This window comes from Watersipora subatra, chromosome 5, assembly GCF_963576615.1.
Source record: "Watersipora subatra chromosome 5, tzWatSuba1.1, whole genome shotgun sequence".
NCBI classification, from domain to species: Eukaryota; Metazoa; Bryozoa; class Gymnolaemata; order Cheilostomatida; family Watersiporidae; genus Watersipora; species Watersipora subatra.
In genome coordinates this window covers 47,863,728-47,887,796 of record NC_088712.1, presented here as the reverse complement: position 1 = coordinate 47,887,796, position 24,069 = coordinate 47,863,728, and the positions used below count along the sequence as shown (strand labels likewise).

The 24,069-nt window shown below is 35.5% G+C and overlaps 3 protein-coding genes across 6 annotated transcripts in view; 1 reads left to right on the top strand and 2 right to left on the bottom strand.

Annotated features, from left to right (window-relative positions):
• Positions 1-390: 390 nt before the first annotated feature.
• Positions 391-5,104, bottom strand: LOC137396832 (uncharacterized). The gene is made up of 4 exons (XM_068083143.1): positions 4,943-5,104; positions 2,982-3,142; positions 2,249-2,413; positions 391-1,047 (listed from the first exon to the last, which is right to left on the bottom strand). Exons 1-4 carry the CDS (start codon positions 5,095-5,097, stop codon positions 818-820), a joined length of 711 nt encoding a protein of 236 aa, XP_067939244.1. The 5' UTR covers positions 5,098-5,104; the 3' UTR covers positions 391-817.
• Positions 5,105-8,048: 2,944 nt separating this feature from the next.
• Positions 8,049-15,151, top strand: LOC137396253 (uncharacterized). 2 transcript variants are annotated; one of them, XM_068082443.1, is made up of 5 exons: positions 8,049-8,092; positions 9,381-9,527; positions 11,109-11,258; positions 13,897-13,985; positions 15,013-15,151. In XM_068082443.1, exons 2-5 carry the CDS (start codon positions 9,470-9,472, stop codon positions 15,124-15,126), a joined length of 411 nt encoding a protein of 136 aa, XP_067938544.1. In that variant the 5' UTR covers positions 8,049-8,092; positions 9,381-9,469; the 3' UTR covers positions 15,127-15,151. The 2 variants fall into 2 exon arrangements, with proteins under 2 accessions (XP_067938544.1, XP_067938543.1); XM_068082442.1 differs by having other exon boundaries at positions 8,075-8,165.
• A 531-nt stretch (positions 15,152-15,682) lies between these two features.
• The window catches only part of LOC137396252 (transforming acidic coiled-coil-containing protein 3-like), a 41,395-nt gene continuing 33,008 nt past the window's right edge, over positions 15,683-24,069 (bottom strand). For all 3 annotated transcript variants that reach the window (XM_068082438.1, XM_068082441.1, XM_068082440.1), the window contains 5 exons: positions 23,125-23,244; positions 19,381-19,467; positions 18,012-18,236; positions 16,086-16,241; positions 15,683-15,821 (listed from right to left, as the gene is read on the bottom strand). In XM_068082438.1, the coding sequence (XP_067938539.1) occupies positions 15,753-15,821; positions 16,086-16,241; positions 18,012-18,236; positions 19,381-19,467; positions 23,125-23,244 (657 nt within the window). In that variant the 3' untranslated portion in view covers positions 15,683-15,752. The remainder of the gene's footprint in view (positions 15,822-16,085; positions 16,242-18,011; positions 18,237-19,380; positions 19,468-23,124; positions 23,245-24,069) is intronic.

The window sequence follows — 24,069 nt, the reverse complement described above, 5'->3', positions numbered from 1 at the left end:
ATGTACATGTCTAAGTTATATGTACATATGTAAGTTATATGTACATGTGTAAGTTATATGTACATGTGTAAGTTATATGTACATGTGTAAGTTATATGTACATGTGTAAGTTATATGTACATATGTAAGTTATATGTACACATGTAAGATATATGTACTTGTGTTTTTGAGCAAGTTCGCTGGCCGCTTGTGTACATGTTTAGTTCTTCATGTCTGCACTGGTATTTATTTATCCCCGAGACCATGTTGACCTAGATTTCCATTGGAATATTTTGAAGTGTTTGTTATGGCGTTTACTGCACTATTGAAATAATTATATTCACAAGGTTTATTTATGTGTCCTGAAGAATGCAAGACTATGGATGTAAAGGTATAATCTACTTTGCAATAAATATATTATTTTAAAAAACATTCAAGTTCTGGTGTTTCTATACTAAATTATATTTAATATATAATTTTGGAATTCGTAAAAAATTTGATTTAAATAGCTTGTTCTAAAAAAATGTGCACTCTTCATTACCTCTTTATTCAAAATTCCTAATTTTCATTAAACTGGCTAGTAGAAACTGAGTCTAGCAACTGTGTTACGCATTTGCTTACCTCTAGTCTAACAGCAAGCTTGCTATGAGGTAGCATAGTCATCGATTGTCATGTTATTCTATCAAACAACCGCATGCATTGCTTTCAACAGCTATGGCAGCAAAAGTATAATAAAATATCCATGTAGCTTTCATCAGAATAGAGAAGAAAATACACTGTGATCCAGAGTTGTCCAATTACATGAAGCTCAGTGTACTCAGTCTATCTTCAACTAGCACTACGCAGAATCTTCCTTCAACTTTATATCCTGTTGCTTAGAAGCATCCTGGTTTAGTCTTGTTGTCACCTCTTCATCGATAGGTGGGTACGTGCAGTTGGAATGGTCAACAACAGTTATTCCTAGCCCGTGATCCAACCAGTATCCAATGCCTTGTTGTCTAGCTATAGAGATTAGTGACTGTAGTACTTCTGAAGGCACATCTCTGTGTCTATGATAGAAGTTCACTCCTGCAATAAAAGTACCACATGCTATTACTATTATTACTAGTACGCTGGCAGTCGCGAGCACTGTGAGAGGTCATCATTTGTTATAACTTATAACTATACATGTACATACAATTATTCCAAAACGCTAGACCCAGGTCGATTAACACAGTCGATTAAGCGTCAGTACCTCAAGTTGAAAGTGTGTGTTTGAATCTCATTCACGACAATCTTTTTTCCCAACCGTCAACCATGACTTTGGACAGACAGACAGCACAGTTCTTATTATAGTAAACATTAAACTTTGCCAGTCGTTTTCATCCTAACAAGTATTCCACTTAAAAGTCTATTAGTAGGAATTGCTGTTTATCATTTCGCAAAATATTAAATACCAAAGTATAAGACAACTCCTTTGTTGTAAGCCATGCCTCTCCCGACAGGAGCTCCTTGCAAATAGGGCTTCCCATTTCAGACAGATTCTATGATGCTCAGGGATGTATTTTATGAACAGCCAACTGAAATAAAGCTATATCTTATGCACAAAGCTAGCTTTATGATTACACATTTTCAATATTTCTGTTATTTATCGAATCGTTTTAAAAAAAACGTTCTCGCCGAGCATCCATGCTCATATCAAGAAAAACAAAATGGTTCAATTTGTTTAACTGTAATATTGTTAGGTTGTGTTTAGTGGCAATCGGCTAATGGATCTGGAATATGCAACACCAATACAGTAGGTGTATTGCTTTCATAATCTTCAGTTTAAAAACTTATTCTAATTTTTGCCCATTTGCAAACAGGTTATCGTTGGATTGGATATTTTTGACAAGCAGTTCAGGCATGCTAGCTTAGTGTCAAAATTGTCTCTCTTGGAGCAAAGGAATGGATGTCGGTACCTTTTGATGTTGCCTAGGACCAAAAAATATGGTTTGATTAATCTGCTTACACAAATTGTTTTGGGCAGTGTGAAGTCAGAAAGTTTGACCACACGATGAAAAAGGTTCGAAAGACAGTATTATGGGTAATCAAACGTGAACTATCAAACATATTGTATAATTTATTGAAATAGACTAAATTTTATAGATTAACAGGAAAAATATTTTGGTGTACATCTACTTTTTTTAAATTAGTTTCCTGTTATTGACCCTAATGTTTCATTGCACAAAATGATCAGCATGCTCTGTTTTTTCAATTGTCTGGATTGGAAAAAGGAGAGAATACTAACCAGCAAACAAGACATGTTTCCAAACCTCGACACACTGGTATTCTATGACCCACTCGTACTCCCCAGTAGTCACATCCACACCTACAGCTACCACTGTATTCGGAATGGCGATAAGCTGAATTGGTCCCAGATTCCACCTTCCTGTCATGTGACCAATACTTTTACCTAAAACCAGTTCTAGGTAATGAAACTTTTTGAAGTAAAATGACTATATGTATGTTAATAAATTAGCATAGACATCGAAGCTTCTTCAAGTAGCAAAAACAGTGAATGGATGTTAGATTTGTTAGACTGAAAACTATTTGTCAAATGCACAGCTTTTGCTCATGTAGCCAACACCTTTGAGGTCATCAATGCTATAGGTCACAATAAGTACCTGCATAGAACTTAAGCACCAGGTGATAACAACGTTATGCAGGTCGATGACAGTTATGAGAGACTAGATGAAAGCATGGTGATGCTCAAAACATCTTTTATTTTTAATCGGATAGCCAGCAGGTAGACTGGTTCTGAGACACCAGACAGAGTTTTGAAGCTAAATACTTTTGGCAACCTGGTGGAAGGCACGGAGCACATGCGTGTGAAGTTTGGATGATATCGGTCAACAAATGTGGAGACGCCTAGCGTTTACACGGACACGCAGACAGACACACACAAGGACCAAGTTGAATTGATGAATATAGATATCAAGAGATGTTAACACTTTTTAGAAGAGTGAATGTGGGTTTGCTACCTGTTAGGTCAAAAGTTAAGTTGGCGAAGTAGTGGTCCCCCTGGCAGTGGAGAGTGAAATTATCAAATATATGTTTAACTTCTGGTCGGTAGTGCTTGACAGACCTCATACAACCGCATACACTGATTGGCTGAGTCCAGTCGTGGTAAGCTGCTTCATACCTGTAATAATTGCGATATTGCAGTTCACATAAGTAGCTCTGGTCAAGTTAGTAGCAACGTTAGTTAGAATATGCAGATTGCTGGCATGTCGCCAGGACTGATGCGGATAGATTAATGACTTGTTTGTCATGTGATTTCTGCTATTTCTCTGGTATGCGCATCTTTCAAGCTGAGACCACGCACACAAAGTAAACCGCACACAAGTAAATACACTCCTGTAGTTTATTGTGTCATCTTGACTGAAGGCAGTGCGCTAGTAACAAAGGTATGCTGACCTAGTGTCATAGTTGTCCTCCCTTACAGCAAAGCCACGAATACCTGTGCATTTGGTGTTGTTTTAGCAATACATTGTCAAGAAATGTGAATTGATTAGTCTGCTCATACTAAAGTCTTAAGCAGTGTGAGGTAAAAAGTTTGACAGAATGGTAAAGAAGGTTCGATAACAAATATTATTGATAATCACTCCGTGAGTGACAGAGCTCGATAATTAAGGTTTTAGAGTTGCTAACAGGACATCAGAACAGATTCAAAATAATTTTCAATTATGGTAATGGTGTAAACTTCTACAAAAGGCACTCAAACTCAAGGCAGTAAATTGTCTGAAATTCTCTATTGGTTATTCGTAGCAATAACTTCTACGAACAAAAATTCTGCAGAAACTTGCAAACTGTAGAAACAGCTTTTTTGGGTAGGCAGCTTATGCAAAGACAAATTCGTTGTCTCGTCATAAAATTCATAGTCGGATGCATGGGTACTATAAATATTAGTTCTTTGTATCCAGCAGTTTTTGCAGAGTTTCCATTCACATAAGATATTACACCTAGTTACTCATCTACCCGTTGACCAAAATCTTTTTCGACTCAAACTGGCTTCTCTTAAAGGTCAACTTGCAACAAAATTACAGTTATTTGGTATCAAAAGATTCACCATGTCTTACTCTGCTGTGTTGTAGGTGCAAAATATGTGGACATGATACAAGCTCAAAAACAAACGGTTAATCGCAGCCACACGAGACCGCCGTAGTTTGGAATCTCTTTATTTTGACGACGTTCTCAAACATTTTGGTTACTGCTTTGACATGTGATGTTATCAAGTAAAATTAAAAGCCAATAAAAGACTCTATATAAAACGTCTTGTAGCACTAGTTTATGACAAACACTTCGGGTTCTACCAAAAAGCCTGTATCAAATATAGGTGCTCGCTACTGTACAGTTTAGTTTTGGCTTGGTCTAATCATCTAGTCATAATCTGATCATGTGACCCATACTTCCTCCCAAACAGCGCGAACAATTTCTGCAGCATTTTTCAACTATCACATTTGACCAACAGGCTCGTGTTATGTTTATCAGAGGATGATATGCACTCCTTCGAGCTAAAGTTAAAAAATTAAACGAATTTTTATGGTAGGTTTTGAGATATCAGTTCTCAAAATGACAGCGTTACAAAGATGATGAAATGGAGGCGTAAGGACAATAGACATGGTTTTCTTGAATGCGTGAAGTATATTTGTGAAACCATTTCGACAATTGAGGTTGCACGAAAGTGTAAACAGAAACCATCGCGTTCAACTACGTCACATTTGAGCCGTTTTGGAAAGGGATTCCAATCTACGGCGTTTTCATGATGGCTGCGATTAACTGTTCATTTTTGAGCTTTTAAGAGCTTGTAATCACATTTTCACATATTTTGCACCTACAACACGGCAGAGTAAGACATGGTGAATCTTTTGATACCAAATACTTTAACTGTTATGTGAATTTTGTTGCAAGTCAACCTTTAAGGAAGAGATGTCAAGCTTACCAAACTCCTTGAAACTTCTGAAGGTTGAAGTGGGCTTTGACATAATCTGTCTGTATGTCTTCTGGCGAAGGGCAAGAAGGTCCAGAAGCACCCAAGAAGAGAGCTAACACTGCAGCTAGTACTCCTACTAACAAGACATGGATCAGCGCTACCATGCTTGCAACAACTTGACATTAGCTAGTGGGCGTACCCATATCTGTGCCTGAGTTCCTTAGTACCAGTAATTTTCTCTATGATAAGATCAAGTAGTGTAATAAAACACATGCTATCATATGCTAATGAGTGTAGTTCAATCAGTCTCTATGTAGAAGTATAAAGGTTATATTTGTTTAATCCGCAGTCTTTGTGTTATACACAATTGTAAGGAATGCAGTCAATGGCTTTAAGGCAAGAATGCACTGCTCTTGCAATGACTACATCAGTACAGCTCTTTTAACGCCTCCTTATAATCAAAAACAAATTTGCTTTTTGATGTTCTAATTGCTTATAAGTGACTGTTGAGCTGTGTGTTCATTTATACATTAATATGCATTAATATTATCACTTTAAACCCGGCCAATGGTTTGCCCTTTGTCCAAAATTTGCTTTTAGATGATCTAATTGCTTTTAAGTGTTTGCTAATCTGTATGCTGCTCTTTGCACCAATAGTGTATTATCATTTTAAAACACTGCCTATGAATTGTCTTTTGTCAGGGCGCTTGTGGATTGACTGATTGATTATGCCAACCTACGGCAGCAAAACTGCTGAGGTAGCTGATTGTGCTTCCATTTTGTCCATAAATTATAATTTTAAAACTAATTCGCATCATTTTAGTCCAAAATTAAGCAACTATCACAGTGTTTCATCTGATAGTATTTTAAATGTCAATCACCAAACTCTACCAGCCTTACATAATCTAGTGACATACTTTCCTTGATTTCTGGGATGTTGTTAGAAATAACACTAAGTTAATATATCACTGTAAGTAAATTATGCTAAACAAAATAGAAAATTTTGTTTAAGCTATTTTTGTGTTGATAATACAGTACGTTAGTAGTTACATTTATTATTATATTATTATATATATTATTATATATTATTATATATATTATTATATAGATTACATATATTGCATATATAACCTTTTTATTGGTGTTGGTAATCATCAACAATATCATATTTTTCGTTACATGATTGAGTGAGTTGAACAAAAGTGTTTTAAGTTGGTAGTCTACTAGTATTGTTGGGGAGTTGGGATAGTGGATTGATGCTTGTAGTAACAGAAAGTTCATAAAACATATGGTTGTGGATACAGAAAACAATGTTTGTTACATGTGTGGAAAGATAAATACAAATATACTGGGCATAGTTTACGCAGTAATTTGAAACCTGTAACAGAAATGCAGAAACAAGCAAGTTTGGGATAAGGTAAAATGTTTAAAGATTTTTGTGAAGTGTAGTGAGCTAGAATATGTGATTGGTAGTGCACAAGTCTTTTTATAGATTTCTGTTCGAGGAATATTCTATCTGCTGTCAGCATGGTGAAACCGAGAAATATATATCAATGTCATTGATCACACAAAGGTGTATAAACTAAAAGTATAAGAACTGCGCTGTCTTTCTAGTTATGAAATATCTGTGCTGTCTCAAAAGAAGCATGTTTAATGACAGCTTGTTGCAAACAAATTCAATATATTTAGACCTTGTAAGATCATCGCTTATGAAGAACTCGAGTAGTTTTGTTGATTCACATAATTCATGAAATATAAAACAGAACATGAGATAAAACGAACCATAAGTTTGAACCTTACAATACAGTAAAAGCCTTAAAAGTCAAGTTTCCGCGATGAGACGTGAGTCTGAAATGAGATAGTGGATTTGTACATATGAAGTAATATATCTGCAACCAGGAATGATATAAACCCCTTCCTATAGCTGTTGAAAGCTACACGAAACACGAACACGAAATTAGGCTTTTTAAAGGACAACAATCCCAGGGTTGATACTCTGAAAGAAACACCCACCTGGCTAGGCTCAGACTTGGATATTGTACCCCCAATCACCTGGTTGGTTAATTTGAAATACACCCTCTAAACACTGGGAGTTCCCTAGGGGGCGCCCAGGTTCCACGCCTTGCTAAACATCCAATATGATTCAGAAGCTATAAAAATAATTTCCTGCTAGGGAATTTAGCTTGTTTTGACCTCAAAATCACCATTGAACAGTGGGAAGAAAGCTATGAGAAACGGGCCCTCTCACTGGCTTGGCTGTGGAAACCCCCCTAAAGTAGCAAATTCACTGGCAGTGCCCCATGGTCTGAAAGCCCCCATAAAACATGATCTTTGGGCCGAGCCTATTGGGCCTTTTGGGGGATGTATCAACACTGGAACAACAATACGCAGGTTTATTGCAAGACCTGAACCAGCGCTGGCATTGCACGTTGATGCTCATCTGGAATCGCTACTACCCATACAACAAAACAAAAATCATTCTATTATCCCATAATGCAATGCAGATATTTGCAAGAATTGAGTTCATTTCAATAGTAGAACAAAGCCAGCCAAGAACTGGCCACACATTTAGGCATGCAAAGGTTTTACACAGAGCTGCTCAAATCAATTTTAAGTGAGGCCACCTGACTTAACTTGTGTTATTTGAATAAATGATGAAAACAAATACCTGTCAGATGTTATCTCCTAATTGTTTCAAAGTTATCTGCAGTGCATGGCTTTGAATAAAGTACATCTCCCAGCAATCGCTACTGGTCAGTTCCCATAAATCAACCCTTAAGTTTTGCTCGTAAATATTGCTTCAACAACCCTCACTGCATCGGCTTGTTTCTTTTCTGAAATAACGTCTCTTATTTGTAGCAGTGTCGCATAAGTTTTAGATTTTCAGAAAAATGGTTGCCGCACAATTATTAGTTTCTTTATATGTCATCAACATATAGATTAAATGAGCCTATAAAACAAGGAAGGTGCTTTATGTATTCCAGTATTGCGGCTGTTGATAAATATGACAATTGTCTAGTAGGTCGGTGATTGGTTCCTCTTTGTTGTAATTAAGCCCTGATTGGTCCAAAGTGAAGGCAGGTGGATTAAGAACTGAAAAACATTAAGATGAGAGTATGCGGCAGCAATAGGAGAGGTGTGAGGCAGCGCTCTATGAGAGTAAGTGTTTTTAAACTAGAAGAGTGTATGGCAGCAAGCTAGTCTAGTTCAGTATTTTGTTGGTACCTTAATGGCAAGTACAGACCTTTAGCTCAGTATCTTGTTAGTGCCGTAATATCAAATACAGATGTCTAGTTCAGTATTTTGTTAGTACATTAATAGCAAATACAGACATTTAGCTCAGTATCTTGTTAGTGCCGTAATATCAAATACAGATGTCTAGTTCAGTATTTTGTTAGTACCTTGACAGCAAATACATGTATAGACATTTATTTCAGTATCTTGCTAGTGCTGTAATATCAAATACAGATGTCTAGTTCAGTATTTTGTTGGTACCTTAATAGCAAATACATACATTTAGTTCAGTATCTTGCTAGTGCCGTAATATCAAATACAGACGCCTAGTTCAGTATTTTTTTAGTACCTTAATAGCAAGTACAGACATTTATTTCAGTATCTTGCTAGTGCTGTAATATCCAATACAGATGTCTAGTTCAGTATTTTGTTAGTACCTTAATAGCAAATACAGATGTCTATTTCTATATTATACACTTATAGTCGAATTGCTGTACAGGAGTTATTCTAGTTACAAGAAACTTGAGGTATGACATAAAATGCTTTCTGAGCAAAACTCTTTTTAAATGGCGGAGAAAAATTTGCAGCCATTAGAATTTTCTGGTTTACCTTGTAAAATGTAAAATTTATATCTTAGTCATTGTTATCTTATTTTGTTATATTGCTGCATTTTTATGTTCAAGTAGTATTGATATAGTATTGATATAGTATTGATATAGTATTGATATAGTATTGATATAGTATTGATATAGTATTGATATAGTATTGATATAGTATTGATATAGTATTGATATAGTATTGATATAGTATTGATATAGTATTGATATATATTTCTAGTGTTCTAGAAGAGGTGTTTATGATTATTAAAAATTAACTTTTAGTTTTTTGAGAGAATAATAATGGATTGATTGCTTCCCACTAATTTCCTACGATAAAATTTCTTCTAGATATAAAATATTCTAAACACAAACTGCATTCTGGGATAAATACATGAAGAGATTATAAAAGTTATATATTCATGTGACTATAAAGTTGTTGAAACAACAAAATTTTACACCTATAATTAGACTTGACTGCACCCAGTCATGGTTGGAATAGGCACTATTATATTAGTTGTCTAAATTTGGCGCTAATAAAATGTGATCTGCAGCATTGCAATATTAAACTCTTTACACAAAAGACTGCTTTCATAGCACCTGTTGCCTCACTGCAGTTACCCTTTCACTGGCTGCGCATGCTCGTATCCAAGCGTAGCTAGACAGGACCTAACAAGTGCTCTCAGGTATCACTAACGAGCTAACAATGGATACAAATATAGCCATTGTGGACACAGTAAACAAAAGCTATCGAGCAATGGAGGGTGAGTGTTTAAGCTTTCTCTGTACTATAGTTCATGTATCAATTTTTAGCTCAATTTTCTTATACTTATTTTGCAAAAATATGTTGCAGTGTTTATGTTTGGTCCCAGAGAACGTCATAAAATATCTACTAGTATTGATTATTGGCTATGGTAATTTCTTTCACTGATTTAAGCTTATTAAATTTCATGTTCAATAGCTACTTTCCAAGCTTAACTTGTCAAGTACATCTTGGCAGGGATCATAGTTTTCTTTACATTGTTATCACTGGTTTGGTTTGTATGCCCGGTTATGGATTTGTACGCGCGGTCTCTCCTAGCACCACTAGTACTTGGGTTGGTTTAAGCAATTTTGGGTTTTAATTTTAGCTACTAGTAAAAGTAGAGTTGAAATTATCATCATGTATATTTCTATCAAAACGCTTGCCCTAGTTGTGTAAAGTTTGTTTAAATCTACTGCGTATGAACTATGGTAGAGGAAATTGGAAAGTAGAGAATCATTTCAGCTTTCAGTAAAACAATACTAGAATTTATTTATTTTGCGTTCTACGTTACACGCTGTCATGATTGAACGGAAAGTTCTTCCTGTTATGCTATTTGTTCGGTAAATTATAAGATATTCATTTGTAATAATACAAGTCAGGTGCTGTGGTTCTCATGTAACTAAAACCCCTTTCTGACCTTGATCTTATAAAACTTCGAGTTCGCAATTTATGGTAATTCATGCTGAACTCTATGGTTGATAGTGCCACTGCTCTAACCAACTAGGGCCAGCTCTCCTCCAGGTTGATGGTAGCAACCGAACCGGGTGGTTAAACGGCAGCTGAAGAGATTCAATTGGAGTTCAAAATGCAGCATACAGAATTGAATGTTTATAAGACATTAGGAAGTAGCGAGAACCATTTTGATTCACTAAGTTTGATTTCGATAAGCCGGCCCCTCTTTACTAACTGCAGCTGCTTCAACTGTTATGTAATTCTAACAAAAACATCAGACTTCTGTATTATCTCTCACAATGCTAATGTTGGTGTCGTTGTGCTGTTATCTATAGAAAGAATTATGCTGTTTAGGGTTTAGTAAGCCTCGCAGGTGGCGGTATCTAATCTGTGATAATGCTCTTAGCAATTACTACAACAAGGCGTAAAGGCTTACTTACATTGGCCATTTCCTGGGACTGTTGCAGTTTCATATTGCTCGCGACAAAAATAGATTATGAGTCACATCAAATGCATCACCAAAAATTTATTGTGCGGAGACTACCAGCGGATAGCGAATAGTGGTTATACAAGTTTCATTTGTTAGTAACAACGCATGGCTGTCATTGTTCACTCATATTTGGTATTGTCAATAATATATTTTTAACAGGAAATAGATACGCCGAGTATTGATTTTTCATCACTTTGGTTAAATGAACTTTATCGACCAGTTCTAATAAAAAGCAAGTTATGTGTTACAAATTGCTGATGTAAGAAGTAAATCACTTGGCACAATTTCGTTGTTTGCTGTAAATTATGTCATGAGTCTAGTTTTCAGAACAGACAGGTCATTTACTGGTTAATAGTTGTCAAGCGATTTTATTTGTAGTACCAACGGGAACTAAAGTGCGACCCGAGCCAGCAGTGCTCACCGATAACAGCCTTCACACGCTAGCAAAAGAAATAGACTCAGATCTGCGATTCATCATGTTGCTCTGTATTCCCACCACTCGGATCATTCAAATGAAAGATGATGCTGGTAAGTCATAGGGAGGATAACTCCTCAATAACCTACCCAAAGCTAAATAACAGAGATATCCAAGCGGAAGAAAGGATATGTGTCTTTATTTAAGATTTTTTTTAATGGTGTATTATGTTTGATGGGCAATATTCAGTATATTGAAGGAATGTTGATCAGCGTGTCAAAAGAAATACTTTGAGAATCAGTAGTTCAGGCATGATTTTGAGGAAGATGAAATGTGAATTTTGTAGCCGTACAATTGATCTTCGGCGTCGTTTAGTGCGGCTGGTTGATGAGGTTAAGCTTAAGAAGCTAATTAATTAATTGTTCTGTTTGTCGTTGACATAAAAGTTTTTCAATGATCAACATTACTAGCTGGATATTTTCTATTCAGATTATGATCATTTCTAACTAATACCTAGTAACTTACTCTTCTGACTGTTATGTTTATCCCTGTCTCTGAGCCCTCTTTAAATCACTGCTTTTGCACTATCTTTTTGCTAGAATTGACTCTAAAGGTATAAATAATTAAAAAGTAGAATTCAAGACTTCAAATTTTGTTGGCTTTCTGTACATAATATATCAGCTGTTTTTGTTTGCTAATTGAAAAGGGTGAGCTGAAGTTTTTTTTCCTAAATTTATCCTTGAAAAAATAAATTTTTTTAAGAATTCATGTAATTTAGACAGTACTAAAAGCTATTGCTAATAGTGTATACTGTCGAGACAAAAATTCAAGGTTGGCTAAAGGTCAGAGGTTTAAAATCAAGAGTTATGTAGACGGAAAGAAAACTGAGACAAAAGAAATTAAACAGTAAATATGAATGAGCCATCATGGAGAGAACCCTTTAAATTTCTACCCTGTTATACAAGTTGATAGCAGTCAGTGATACAGTTTGAAGGTGAAGACCATGATTACAAAATGCAACTGCAAAAAAATCTTGTAGATTGATTTGACTCGTAATCTTTGTTTCTCAATATCCATGGCTAACTCTGATCAGTAGCCAAGTGAAACTCATGAATTGTTGTTCATTCAAATTAGTATGATAATTTTATTTGAAAAAAATACTTCAAAGTTGATTATCTTCCATTATTTTTTCTCATTATTTGTTATTGTTCATTATTACTCTTTATTGATAATAATTAATAATAATTATTATATTATTATTATATTATTATCATTCTTCAAAGACCTTACTCTACATTTTCATTTAAAAAACAAGTGAGCCGTACGCTATCTAATTTGCACCTACTATGATTTTGATTGCTGTTTTGGCACCTTATTTTAAAGGATTGATTAAATTTTCATTAAAGTCATTTAATGGAAATGTCAAACTTCATTTTGTTTACTTTGTATCGGAAAAGAGTAAAGCTGTAGGTAAGTTAGCTATATCACATGGATGAGAGAATTTTTCTGCCAGACACAACTAAACACTTCTGAATTAAAAAAAAATATTAAAATTTTTATTGGTTTTCCATTAAAATAGTACTTTATGTAGATTCCACAATCTATGAAAAACTTTTTTCAATAAAAAAACTGCTAGATCTACGGTGAGCACTCTGGCCACTGATTGAAAAAATATCCTATACAAAACTATTCTGGATTAAGGAGGCTTTGAATTCTCTGCGGGTACCTAACTATTAAACTACATGTATTAAGTACTGGAGCTTAGCAAAATGAAAAAAATAAAAAAATTTGGACACCAATTTTGCTGATGTCTCACCACACAGGCTTATTCACTGATAATAAACACTACTCGACTTGGCTATTTGGCACCATGTACTCATGTATCCATGCAGCTGGGTATCACTAGAGTATCCAGATCCGGGTATTCATGAACCCTAATTGAGGCAAAGCTACTGTATTTCTCTTAACCATTTTGTTGGCCAAAATCTTCCAAAAATGACTTAAAATTTTGTTATTTTTGTCGTAAATTTGACAAAATTTTGATATCATAGGTCATAAATAAATATGTTGCCCACAAGATTTAAGACTTGATAACATTGATATCTTTTTCTTGAGTTACTAGGCAATGACTTTATCAACTACCACAAATAGCATAAAGCCGTTTTCACACAGAAACGATAAAAGACATTAATGTTGTTTCCCTAGCGAAAAGATTAAAGTTGATAAGAGTATGAGATCAGAGTTTGAACGCCTCATTTGTACTTCAATTGTGTAGCCTCTATGTGTAGTAGATCGGACGCTTAGAAGCTATGCTAGTTTATAAAAATTTTACAAAACTGTGGACTTGTGACTGCCACACTTTCTTTGAGATGCATTGGAAAACCTTTTTGAGCCATGTATAATTATTAGAGTCTGTTGTTGAAATCATGTTGTCCTAGTACTCAAACAGTCCTTACTAAAATACAAAGCAGACTACATGGCTTGAGGAATATTAAAATTATTTACATTGTTCATGTCAGGTTTTCTCACATAATAAGCTGATTTCGACAATGATTATTATTTGTTATGCTAATAGAAATTGGTTTCTGCTTTGGGCAATAATTAGTGGTAATTTAGGAATAGGAATCTGGAGCACAAATCATCGGGTTGACAACTCTTAAAGCAGCAAATCCTAATATTAAGTTGCTACGAAGTTAACTGCTACCATATTTACAATCAACGAAATTTAGTAACTCGCTTGATTTTTTGTAGAGAACAATGGCTGGCCTCCTAGCCTGTTGACCCACCAGATGTTACTTGAATGGAAGGTGGCTAGAGCAACTGCTAAAGATAAAGACAAGGTAAGCTCTAATCAAGCTGGATACAGCTTATGTAAGTACAGATTGCATTAGTTTTTAATCACCAAAAGGATGCGACTTTCAATAACAGTAGGAACAGAATCAGCAATGCACAGCTTTACAGCCTTGGTCATGAACAACTTTCAAATTTTGGTAAATAGATCCTCCAAACTATATATACTCTGATATTTTATACTGTCAACAATTTAATGAGTTGACTTTTGTCATTTTTTCAATCAAGTTGAACACCATTAAAAGGAGCATATTCACACGTATCATCAAGTCACATTGTTGACATAAAATCTTTTTGATTTTTGCAACCCTCTAAGAAGTTATTGCAATGATCAAAAATGTTATTTTTGCAATTAGGTTACTTCTTTGACCTGAACTCCCTAATATTTTTCTAGCAACTACGAATAGGCCAATCACAGTTCAAGCAGTGTTGAACAATGGCTAACTTATAAATTGAAGATGCCAAGTTACTTTACTACCATGCTGTTTGAGAGCAACTCCTGAATCCCTTTCAAGAAAAATGGTGAATCTAATGATTGAAATAAGAAGTGAAACAGTTCTTACTTTTTTGCTAAAGTTACTAATTTTTCCATGTTCAAACAGCTTCAGACAAGCCTATTGTACTGTAACATAGCCGACAAGCCATACATACTACAAATAATGCAATGATATTGAGTATATGGGCATGTTGCATTTAGGAAAACTGCACTACTTGTCTGAGTTGTCTTCTCAGTAATATAGGTGAAGAGAAAACAAATCTGAACTGAATCTATTATGTTCACGATCATGTAGACTCATATTGCCTGCTGACCTTTTTCAGCAATTCTATCAAGTTTCCAGAAATTCGTTAAGCTATTTGCAGAACTACCTGCTCAGCCGTAGACTTCAAATGTGATTGTTTGTTATCATTCATTACGTTAGAAATATTTAAACTTTATTAGGAAGGCTAGGTTATATTCACAGCAATTGTATTAGATGCTCTTACAAAGAATGTAAATTTTAATCTTGCCATTTACAGGTAGCTGATATTGAAAAAGCCCTCAGAGAAGTTGGCAAACATGAAGTAGCTGATGTCTTTATCGATAGACATCGGCAAAATATTGACATCACTCCTGACGCCTTCCAATCTTAGACAGCTCTTCCTTTAGTGACATGAAACGGCTGAAGGTTACAAAGGAGGAGACAATCTTGCCTGCAGATCTTATTATTGCTCACTCTATTTTTGTTAGTTGCGTGTTATTTGTGTGTAGGTCACATTACTTGAATAAAAATGAAATAACAATATATAATGTTCGTAAACTCAAAAACGCTCGACATACGTATAGACATCAGAGAGCTGAGCAAACCAAACCTGATCTCCAACAGTTGGCAGTGAGCAATATAATGGAGTAGCTAAACGCAGTGAGCCAGGCAAAAAGATAAAATAAATGCGTCATGTCTGTATTTTGATTGGGCTGTAGATTTCATTTCACCATAAATATCCGTTTACAACAACAGACAATCGATCAATGCTATAAACTAACAGCCCCGGGTAATCCATAAAACAAAAGAATAAGTAAGATGGTAGAGAGCGATGGAAATGAGTTAGTAGATAAATAGGAAAGTATCTCTAAATTCAGGATGTTTATAATAATCATGGCCGCGATGAAACACTGACTGCTGTCCATGGCCAATCTCCAAGAATTCTCATATAGTCAAAACTCTAGAGCAAGCTTAGGGGAGCTGAGTACGAGCGCATACTTCTCTGCTTGTCAACCGCTAGGATCCGCCTTTTAACCGTTCTATCAAGCTGTCACATATTCTTGTCAACTCTGCTATTTCCGTTGTCTGAAAACAGTGCAATGAGCGGAGGATACAAAAAGAGATTATATTAGTAGATACAATATGAATGTTGTAACACCTCTCTATGAAGAGAGTAATAAAAATAATTACATTTCGATAAAAGCTAGTCTCCACAAAGAGTAAAAGAATTACCTGTCCAAATTGATAGACAGATGAAAGAGCAGGGGAGAGACAAAGGTGAGGTGAGACAAGGGTGATACAGCATGAGTAAAAAGCTTGGATAAGCGCAAGGAAAAGAGAAAGAATAACCTTTTTTCCAAGCTGTTGATTCAGACTCTCTACAGCAATCTCTGCCTTCCGTTTAGCCATCTCCATGCATGCCGTCTCACCCTGCATAGACGCTATTGCGTGCTCATTCTCAGCCTTCGTTTCCTTCAACTTTGTCTCATACTCCTTCTTCAGCGACTACAAAGAGATCGTAGCCTCAGATCAACTACCATCTACCAGTATATTATAAATACTGAATCTATCAAGGGCAATAAAGAGATCGCTGCCTCAGATCAACTACCATCTACGAATATATTAAAACTACTGAACCTATCAAGGGCAATAAAGAGATCGCAGCCTCAGATCAACTACCATCTACGAATATATTAAAACTACTGAACCTATCAAGGGCAATAAAGAGATCGTAGCCTCAGATCAACTACCATCTACGAGTATATTAAAACTACTGAACCTATCAAGGGCGATAAAGAGATCGCAGCCTCAGATCAACTACCATCTACCAGTATATTAAAACTACTGAACCTATCAAGGGCAATAAAGAGATCGTAGCCTCAGATCAACTACAATCTACGAGTATATTAAAACTACCGAACCTATCAAGGGCAATAAAGAGATCGCAGCCTCTGATCAACTACCATCTACTAGAATATTAAAACTACTGAACCTATCAAGGGCAATAAAGAGATTGCAGCCTCAGATCAACTACCATTTACCAGTATATTAAAACTACTGAACCTATCAAGGGCAATAAAGAGATCGTAGCCTCAGATCAACTACCATCTACTAGTATATTAAAACTACTGAATCTATCAAAGGCAATAAAGAGATTGCAGCCTCTGATCAACTACCATCTACTAATATATTAAAACTACTGAACCTATCAAGGGCAATACAGAGATCGCAGCCTCTGATCAACTACCATCTACAAGTATATTAAAACTACTGAATCTATCAAGAGCAATTTTAGACTCCATCCAACCTTGACATACATAGCTAAACATTTCCATATTTGATTCATATGTTATAGCAAATAATCTTATTTTTGTTATAATTTGTCCTAAAGCCCAAAAGCAATGATTAATGTTTATCATATAAAACTGAGTAAAATTTAATAAAAAAACTCAAATTAGATGTAAGGGCATAATTAAAAAAGTGAATGATCAGTAAAAAACCTTTACTTGTGTTACCTTAGAGACAACAGATAAACCAAAGTATAGGGTCAATAATGTGTGGGTTTGCTCATAGAGTGAGAGAAGTATGTGTAACTTACTACAACTTACACTCAATGTAGTTTTATATAACTACTAGTAATATATCTTATGTAATTTAAATAAACATTTTCCCTTTCTTTACAAATCTGCGAGTTTAAAAAATTTATATGCGGTATGTTGGAAATTTCTTTTTATGTAGAGTCATATTTTCTGAAAATTTACAATGTATGTCAGTGTATGTAAGTAGGACTAATGCTCGATTGTACTAATCATAGAGACAACAGATCCTTGCGGACAATAGTTATGAGATGTGAGTGAAAAGAGAACTCAACTCCAAGCTGGCATCTAGCTAAACTTCAGAATAAACATAAACCAGTATAAGATATAATACAGAATACAATAAAATACGTAAAGTTAACTTCTGCAACACCAAATATTCGTCTGCATAATGCTGCTCCGATTCACTGAAATCTTGTCAAACTTGGAACTAAGCTAACATGATCATACATAGATACTCTCTGTAGTAACAACTGAAGGAGCAATTAGAATACTGCATTTGAATAATATAATATTAATTATTATTCATTAGTTGTTAATAAATATAATATTATTTAAACACTATGTATCGATTGCTAAAATGCAGGCTTCCGTATACGCCTGTTGTATAATGGCAAATAGAGAAATCTAAATTTAAAAATTACAACAATATATTTCAAGGCTGGTTCGGCTTACAAACCTCAAATTGTGAGTGGAATTGGTTCACCGACCGTTTTTCCTCAGATAATTTTTTTCGGAGAATTGCTTCATTTCTCTTGTATGTATCGAGTGCCTCCCGCTGACTGTCATATCGTTTGTGCAAGTCAGTGAAGGAGCTCTCAACGAATGCCAAGTCTTCTGCGTACTTATCTCTATCAGCCCTGACTTCAACTAGTGCTTCATTTGACATGGCAGCAGCGCTCTCCTGTACACACAAGTCAGCTCAGTTCAAACAATGATAAAAACTAGCTGATCGAACTGGCTTGACGATACCAATACCCTAGAGTACGATATTATTTGATGGATTAAAAATTCCCGAATTCGCAGACAGACAATTCCGTGAACGGTTAAAATTCCCAAATAAGTAGTTGTTGGTTTTTAAAAAAGGGAGAATAACTACTACCCAAAATTAAAAACTGGTCGCCAGGCATAGTCAGTAAGTGTAGCTGAGTTCCAAACTCTTTTGTAATCATCGCCGGGGGTTAGAGTTACGCCCATTGCCAATGCATCACAATTCTTTACAAAATTATACAAGGTTGTCACAATTTCTTGGGAACTCAGCATGGTATGGTCATCCCAAAAGTCTCTCTTTCCGTTTTTCACTCTGAAAACCTCCAACAACTTGTGATACTGAAGCTGATGGCATTGACAACGATGATTCGGATTTAGACATTATGGTATGTACATGTACATGATTTGCAGATACAATTACATATAGAATAAAAAGGTCATACATAAAGTTAAACCCAGGCAATATAGATGTGCAGGTTTTTGCACTGTATTGCTAACTGAATTCATGAATTTATTCATTCGCTATGGTGTTCCTCTGCAGACAAAATAGTCCGCGGAAATGCATGAAAAGAAAACTTCCTTGAAATATAACTAAGTGAACAATGTTGTCCTGTAGAGTAATAGCCTGTGTTCCAACGGGCAACATGTCAGGTAAGGGTCTACTATTTCACAATTCTCTGCAAGCAAGAGTATTAACACTGATGGCCAACTATAGTTGTGAAAACTAAAGCAACTATTCGCTAAGAAATTAAACTTCAGGCATCTATGAGAGATGAAATCGTATGAAGAGTTGAGTGGCAACAAAATCAGCAGCCAGGTTTGTGACTGAAGTTAGACAGCAATCGAAATTGATGGAGGTCATGACCTTGCTGTACTAGCTAGTACTCATTGGTCACTAGCATAGCACATGGTGATTGCCATATTGTGATTAGTGCATCTACATCGCACCTTTATCCCCATTGAAGAATTTGTTTTATATTATCTATAAAACCTAAAAATGAAGCAAAAAAGTGAAACAAGAGAAATTTTTTTCGCTTAAAAATCAAATTTGCAGTCACCTTCTCCTCAATGAGTGACTCGGCTGTCCGCGCGTACTGCGCTGAAACATCCTCCAGTTTCACAATTCTCTCCTCCAATTGGCTATTCTACAAGCAATAATAAAATCTATAGATAAACGATAATTGAGGAAAATCAAGAGTGCGAGCCATACATTCAGAATGATTTAATAAGGAAAACCACAGAACATTTTCTTTGCCGATGACGGCTCAACCTGTGTTCCCACCAACAACTCTAATAAGAATCCTTTTCACATGTTTTTCAAGTTGATGCCTAAATATATATATTAGTGATTTTTATAAAATATAAAACAAAGAAGAATACAAATATTTAGTAAATAATGTATCTGTAGTTAAACCAATGTATCAGCTAATTCATTGTTACAGAAGAACATTTTGTTACATAAAAAGTAAATCTCTGTATTGTGATAGGTATCCGTAACCAAAATTTGTTTGCTTCTACTGGCCTGCTGTATGTTCAATAATGCACCTGAGAGACATTGACAGCACAGTTTCACTGTTACTGAGGCAATGGTTTATACCGTATATGCTTATCTAGTGAATAACTTGACCGATCGATCTCACATTTGTCGTTTAGCTGAAAATGAAACGCAGTGTATCAGTTTGTCTGTCATAAACTATTACTGAAAGGTCAGCTATGAAGTTCGCTGACTGGTAAAAGGTACCAACAGCTCCTATTGATAAGCAACTTCAATGCTTTAGTAGTACAACAGCAACTGATGGATTCAGTTCAGTAATTAGTTAGTAACCAAGAGCAAAAGTTTCGCTGCTCTTTAATACATGTAATAAAAACATACTCTGATAAGGACAAGTGTAGCTAGCTTTGCTATCTGTGGAGCTCTCAAGGTGAGCGCGATATTTAAAATTAGACGTCATTCTCTTGAAGCTACAGACTGATCTCAGTTTTAGAAAACCAAGTTCAAAGGTTGTACAAAGATGAATTGTTCCCTATCTGAATCAATCTCTCCTTTCATAATTAATGTATATAACTTAAATTTATTCCACCATTGGAAAATGACCAATGTAAGCATTTTCGCATCATTTTATACCATAAACTGTACACATGAAATATGTACAGAACACTGAATTTCTCAAAAACACTCCATATTAATAGAGAAAGCTAAGCTCAGGAAGCTGTTGCACTATCTGTGGCAGATCATATCCCTGCCCTGTTTTCTCAGATGTTGAGTAAAATGAACAAGTATAAAAATAGCCGAGTGTTTTACACTAATACTAATAACACTAGTACACTAAGCGCACTACAATCAGTATTTCATAAACAACGTCTGCATACAATGGTAGAGCACTAGTGATAACGATAGACAGTGCCTGTTGACAACCAAGCAATGTCGTCAGGTTTCCTCGGCATGTCTCGAAGGTTTAGGTTCTCAATTTTGGTTGACATCCAAAGCAGAGAAGTCTAGAGTCAGTGCAAATTTTGAAACTTTGTTTAGCTCTTAAAACAAAAATCATTTCTGCAAAAACTGAAAATTGACCATTTCTGCATAAATTGAAAATTTATGACTAGCTAAAAGTCTCCGACCACTTTTTACCCATAACTCTTTGCTTCATTTCATACTATTAACAACAACTATGGTACATTCTACAACTCTCACAAGCCAGTTTGTTTATATCAATACCAACCCTTGTCAGACAAAATATCTTGATATCTGATGACAATTGGTGAACCTGAAGCCCAGGCTGACACCCTGTACAGGAAAGAGCACTTACCAGAACTTAAACCAACGATGGTAAATCAGTAGGTAGAAATACAATAACACAGAGAAAGATGAGTGATAACAAACATAGAACTATTATATATATATATATATATATATATATATATATAAGATGTTAGAGACGTTTGAAGCACGCATTAAAATGACAAGCAAAAACCAACAACGCAAAAATGTAAAATCTATTTCATGTAAACGTACAATCATTTATTAGTAAAATGACGCGTGATAGTAGAAGAATTTACACATCCTAGAAAAGGGCAAACAGCTTTATTTTAATCAAGAGTAATTTCCTCATAAAATACTTTATAAACGTTGAGAAAGCTTGTGCACGAGCAGCGATTAACATGAATTATTGTTATAGTATAGCTATGTAACCATGTGGCTATATAGCTATGCGGCCAATTATCCACTGAAGTAATTCATTACTTTGGTGGATAATGGCTATAATACTGAATAATGATAATGGATTGCTGATATTAATTCATTACTATCAGCAATCCATTATCATTATTTTAGGTTTTTGTTACACTTTGTTAAGGATTACAAGCTGTGATCATAATACAGTCATACATCAACTTACGAGCTTAATGCGTTCCGAGACTGAGCTCGTATGTCAATTTACTCGCACGTTGGTGCAATTTATTTATATATAGAACAATTAAATATATATTTATTGGTTTCCATCCTCTGAAAAATGCAAATAAAACACTCAAAACAAGATATTGTAACAGAAAAAACATGTTGGTTATTGTCCTAACTTACCACTTGCTTTTAAAAAGCAACAAATAAAAAATAATGCGAGGAAATGTGTTAAATTAAAATGTAAAACTAAATACATACAATAGCAGCTAACGCTAGGATTTGCCAGAGAGAGAGAGAGATATAAGTTATCCTTCATTACAACAGCTGACTTTGATAAATTTTGATTTTATCAAAGTCTTAAAAGACAAACTTAGAAGCAAATCTAAAAGCAAACTTTCATTTTTAACTTAACGTAATTAAAATTTCTTCACCGTTCATAGTTTGAAGTTTCTCGCTAGTTAGCTAATTTTTCCTTTGCTTCGCTTTCACGACTAGCCGGCCGTTTTAAGATGGACCTATCTAAGGACGTTTGCCTTTGTTGCCCTTTCAACATGTTGCGATTAGGACGAACACAGGTGTCACCACCAAGGTTTACTGCACGACCACTAGCCAACTTGTCCGAATGTCTATTTTTATAGTTTTGATAGATAGAACCGGCCTTTTCAAATAGCGTTGTTTCAGTTACGCTGCCAATTGTTTATCTTTTATCCAATGCTTGAGCGGTCTCTCCATCAGCGGCGGTGAAGATCGCTGCGCCATTTAGAAACTACGGTTAGTCCTTTTGCGAGCTAAATGCCCTGAATATAATCCTTCTGTTTGATAATTGTGGATGTATTTCTGTCATATTGCTGTGCTAGCTCAATCATGCATACACATTTCGCATATTTTTCAATAATTTTCCGTTTAATATCAATTGTTATCATTTGCTTTTTCTTTGCATTATTTTTCATTTTACTTGCAAACTTTCGGTCTACGCACAGTACTTTTAATTCACATAATTCTGCATTGAAAAGCGCGCACAAAAATACGGTACAAAAGTATAACCTGTGCAGTTGAAAAATACAGATTGATGCTGTTGTCATAAAACACCTCCGGCATACTTGGCAACTGACTCACGTGCTCGTATCTCAAACATGGCTCGTATGTTAGTTCTAAAACTTGCTTAAACGCTGGCTCGTATCTCAAGTTTCTCGTACGTTGGAGCGCTCGTAAGTTGAAGTATTACTGTATACAACATTTCACTTTCCAACTAATTTAATTGTTTGCTATAAGTGCTCACGGGAACTATCGAAAAGGCGGCAATAAAACTACATAATCTGAGGTGATCAGATGTACCATTATGTGAAGATAGATGTTGGACCTGCAGGAAGTATGTAAAATTTATAGACGGAAAAGCCGACCCTACCTTCTTAGACATCTCAAGTATTTGGGCCTCATATTCCAACCTCTGCGCCTCTGACCTGATTGTGTACTGCTTCAATGACTCTTGCAGCTCGTCCATCTCATCTTGAGTATATTTGAGAGACTACAAATTACACCAGCCTCCTACATATTCCTGCTACAGATATTATGCCCGCAAGCGACATTTAGTGGAAAGAGAGACTTCCTGAATGAGTATCTTGGAAACGTGTTCAAGTAGCATAAAACGCTTTTTACTTATCAGTCATCTGATTTATTACTCTGTGTGTATATTTTGATTTTTTTCAAGGTCTGAAAAGCCCGCAATACAACTGGAATGACTTCTATGGTTGATCAACAAATTCGGTCGATTCTTCGCAGGGTCATGTAAACAATGATCCTGCACAAAAATGACTCGCACTGCGACCAGCACACGAGCGCCTACCCTAACCAATGCAAACATCTACTCATCCTAACACCTACCAGCTAACTACACATACATTTTCACTTTGATTACAAAACTATTACCTACCACAATGAGTATATGTACCTAGCCCAATCAACACATATACTTACCATAACCGGTGTATGTACCTACCTCAGTAGACACAACAGACATACCAGTCAGTGCATGTAGCTATCAGTCTATATACATTATATAGCTAGCACAGTCAGCATATCTACCTACAACAGTCAATATATGTAACTACCAGTCAGTATATCTACCTACAACAGTCAGTATATCTACCTACAACAGTCAATATACGTACCTACCACAGTAAATATATCTACCTACAACAGTCAGTATATGTACCTACCACAGTCAGTATATGTATCTACCACAGTAAGTATATGTACCTACCACAGTCAGTAGGCTGCAAGCGCACATTTAACTCAGAACTTGCAAATCTACCAAAATGTGTAGACAGACCTCTACTACAGTACAGTGCAC

What these genes read in the sequence shown, in the direction of transcription:
- LOC137396832 (XM_068083143.1), bottom strand. Translation starts at nt 5,097, where the DNA reads ATGGTAGCGCTGATCCATGTCTTGTTAGTAGGAGTACTAGCTGCAGTG. An exon ending in CAGAAGTTTCAAGGAGTTTG is followed by an intron (nt 3,143 to 4,942) that starts GTAAGCTTGACA and finishes CAATTATTACAG; the next exon opens with GTATGAAGCAGCTTACCACG. An exon ending in GAAACATGTCTTGTTTGCTG is followed by an intron (nt 1,048 to 2,248) that starts GTTAGTATTCTC and finishes CTTTTATTGCAG; the next exon opens with GAGTGAACTTCTATCATAGA.
- LOC137396253 (XM_068082443.1), top strand. Translation starts at nt 9,470, where the DNA reads ATGGATACAAATATAGCCATTGTGGACACAGTAAACAAAAGCTATCGA. An exon ending in AAGCTATCGAGCAATGGAGG is followed by an intron (nt 9,528 to 11,108) that starts GTGAGTGTTTAA and finishes TTTTATTTGTAG; the next exon opens with TACCAACGGGAACTAAAGTG. An exon ending in TCAAATGAAAGATGATGCTG is followed by an intron (nt 11,259 to 13,896) that starts GTAAGTCATAGG and finishes GATTTTTTGTAG; the next exon opens with AGAACAATGGCTGGCCTCCT.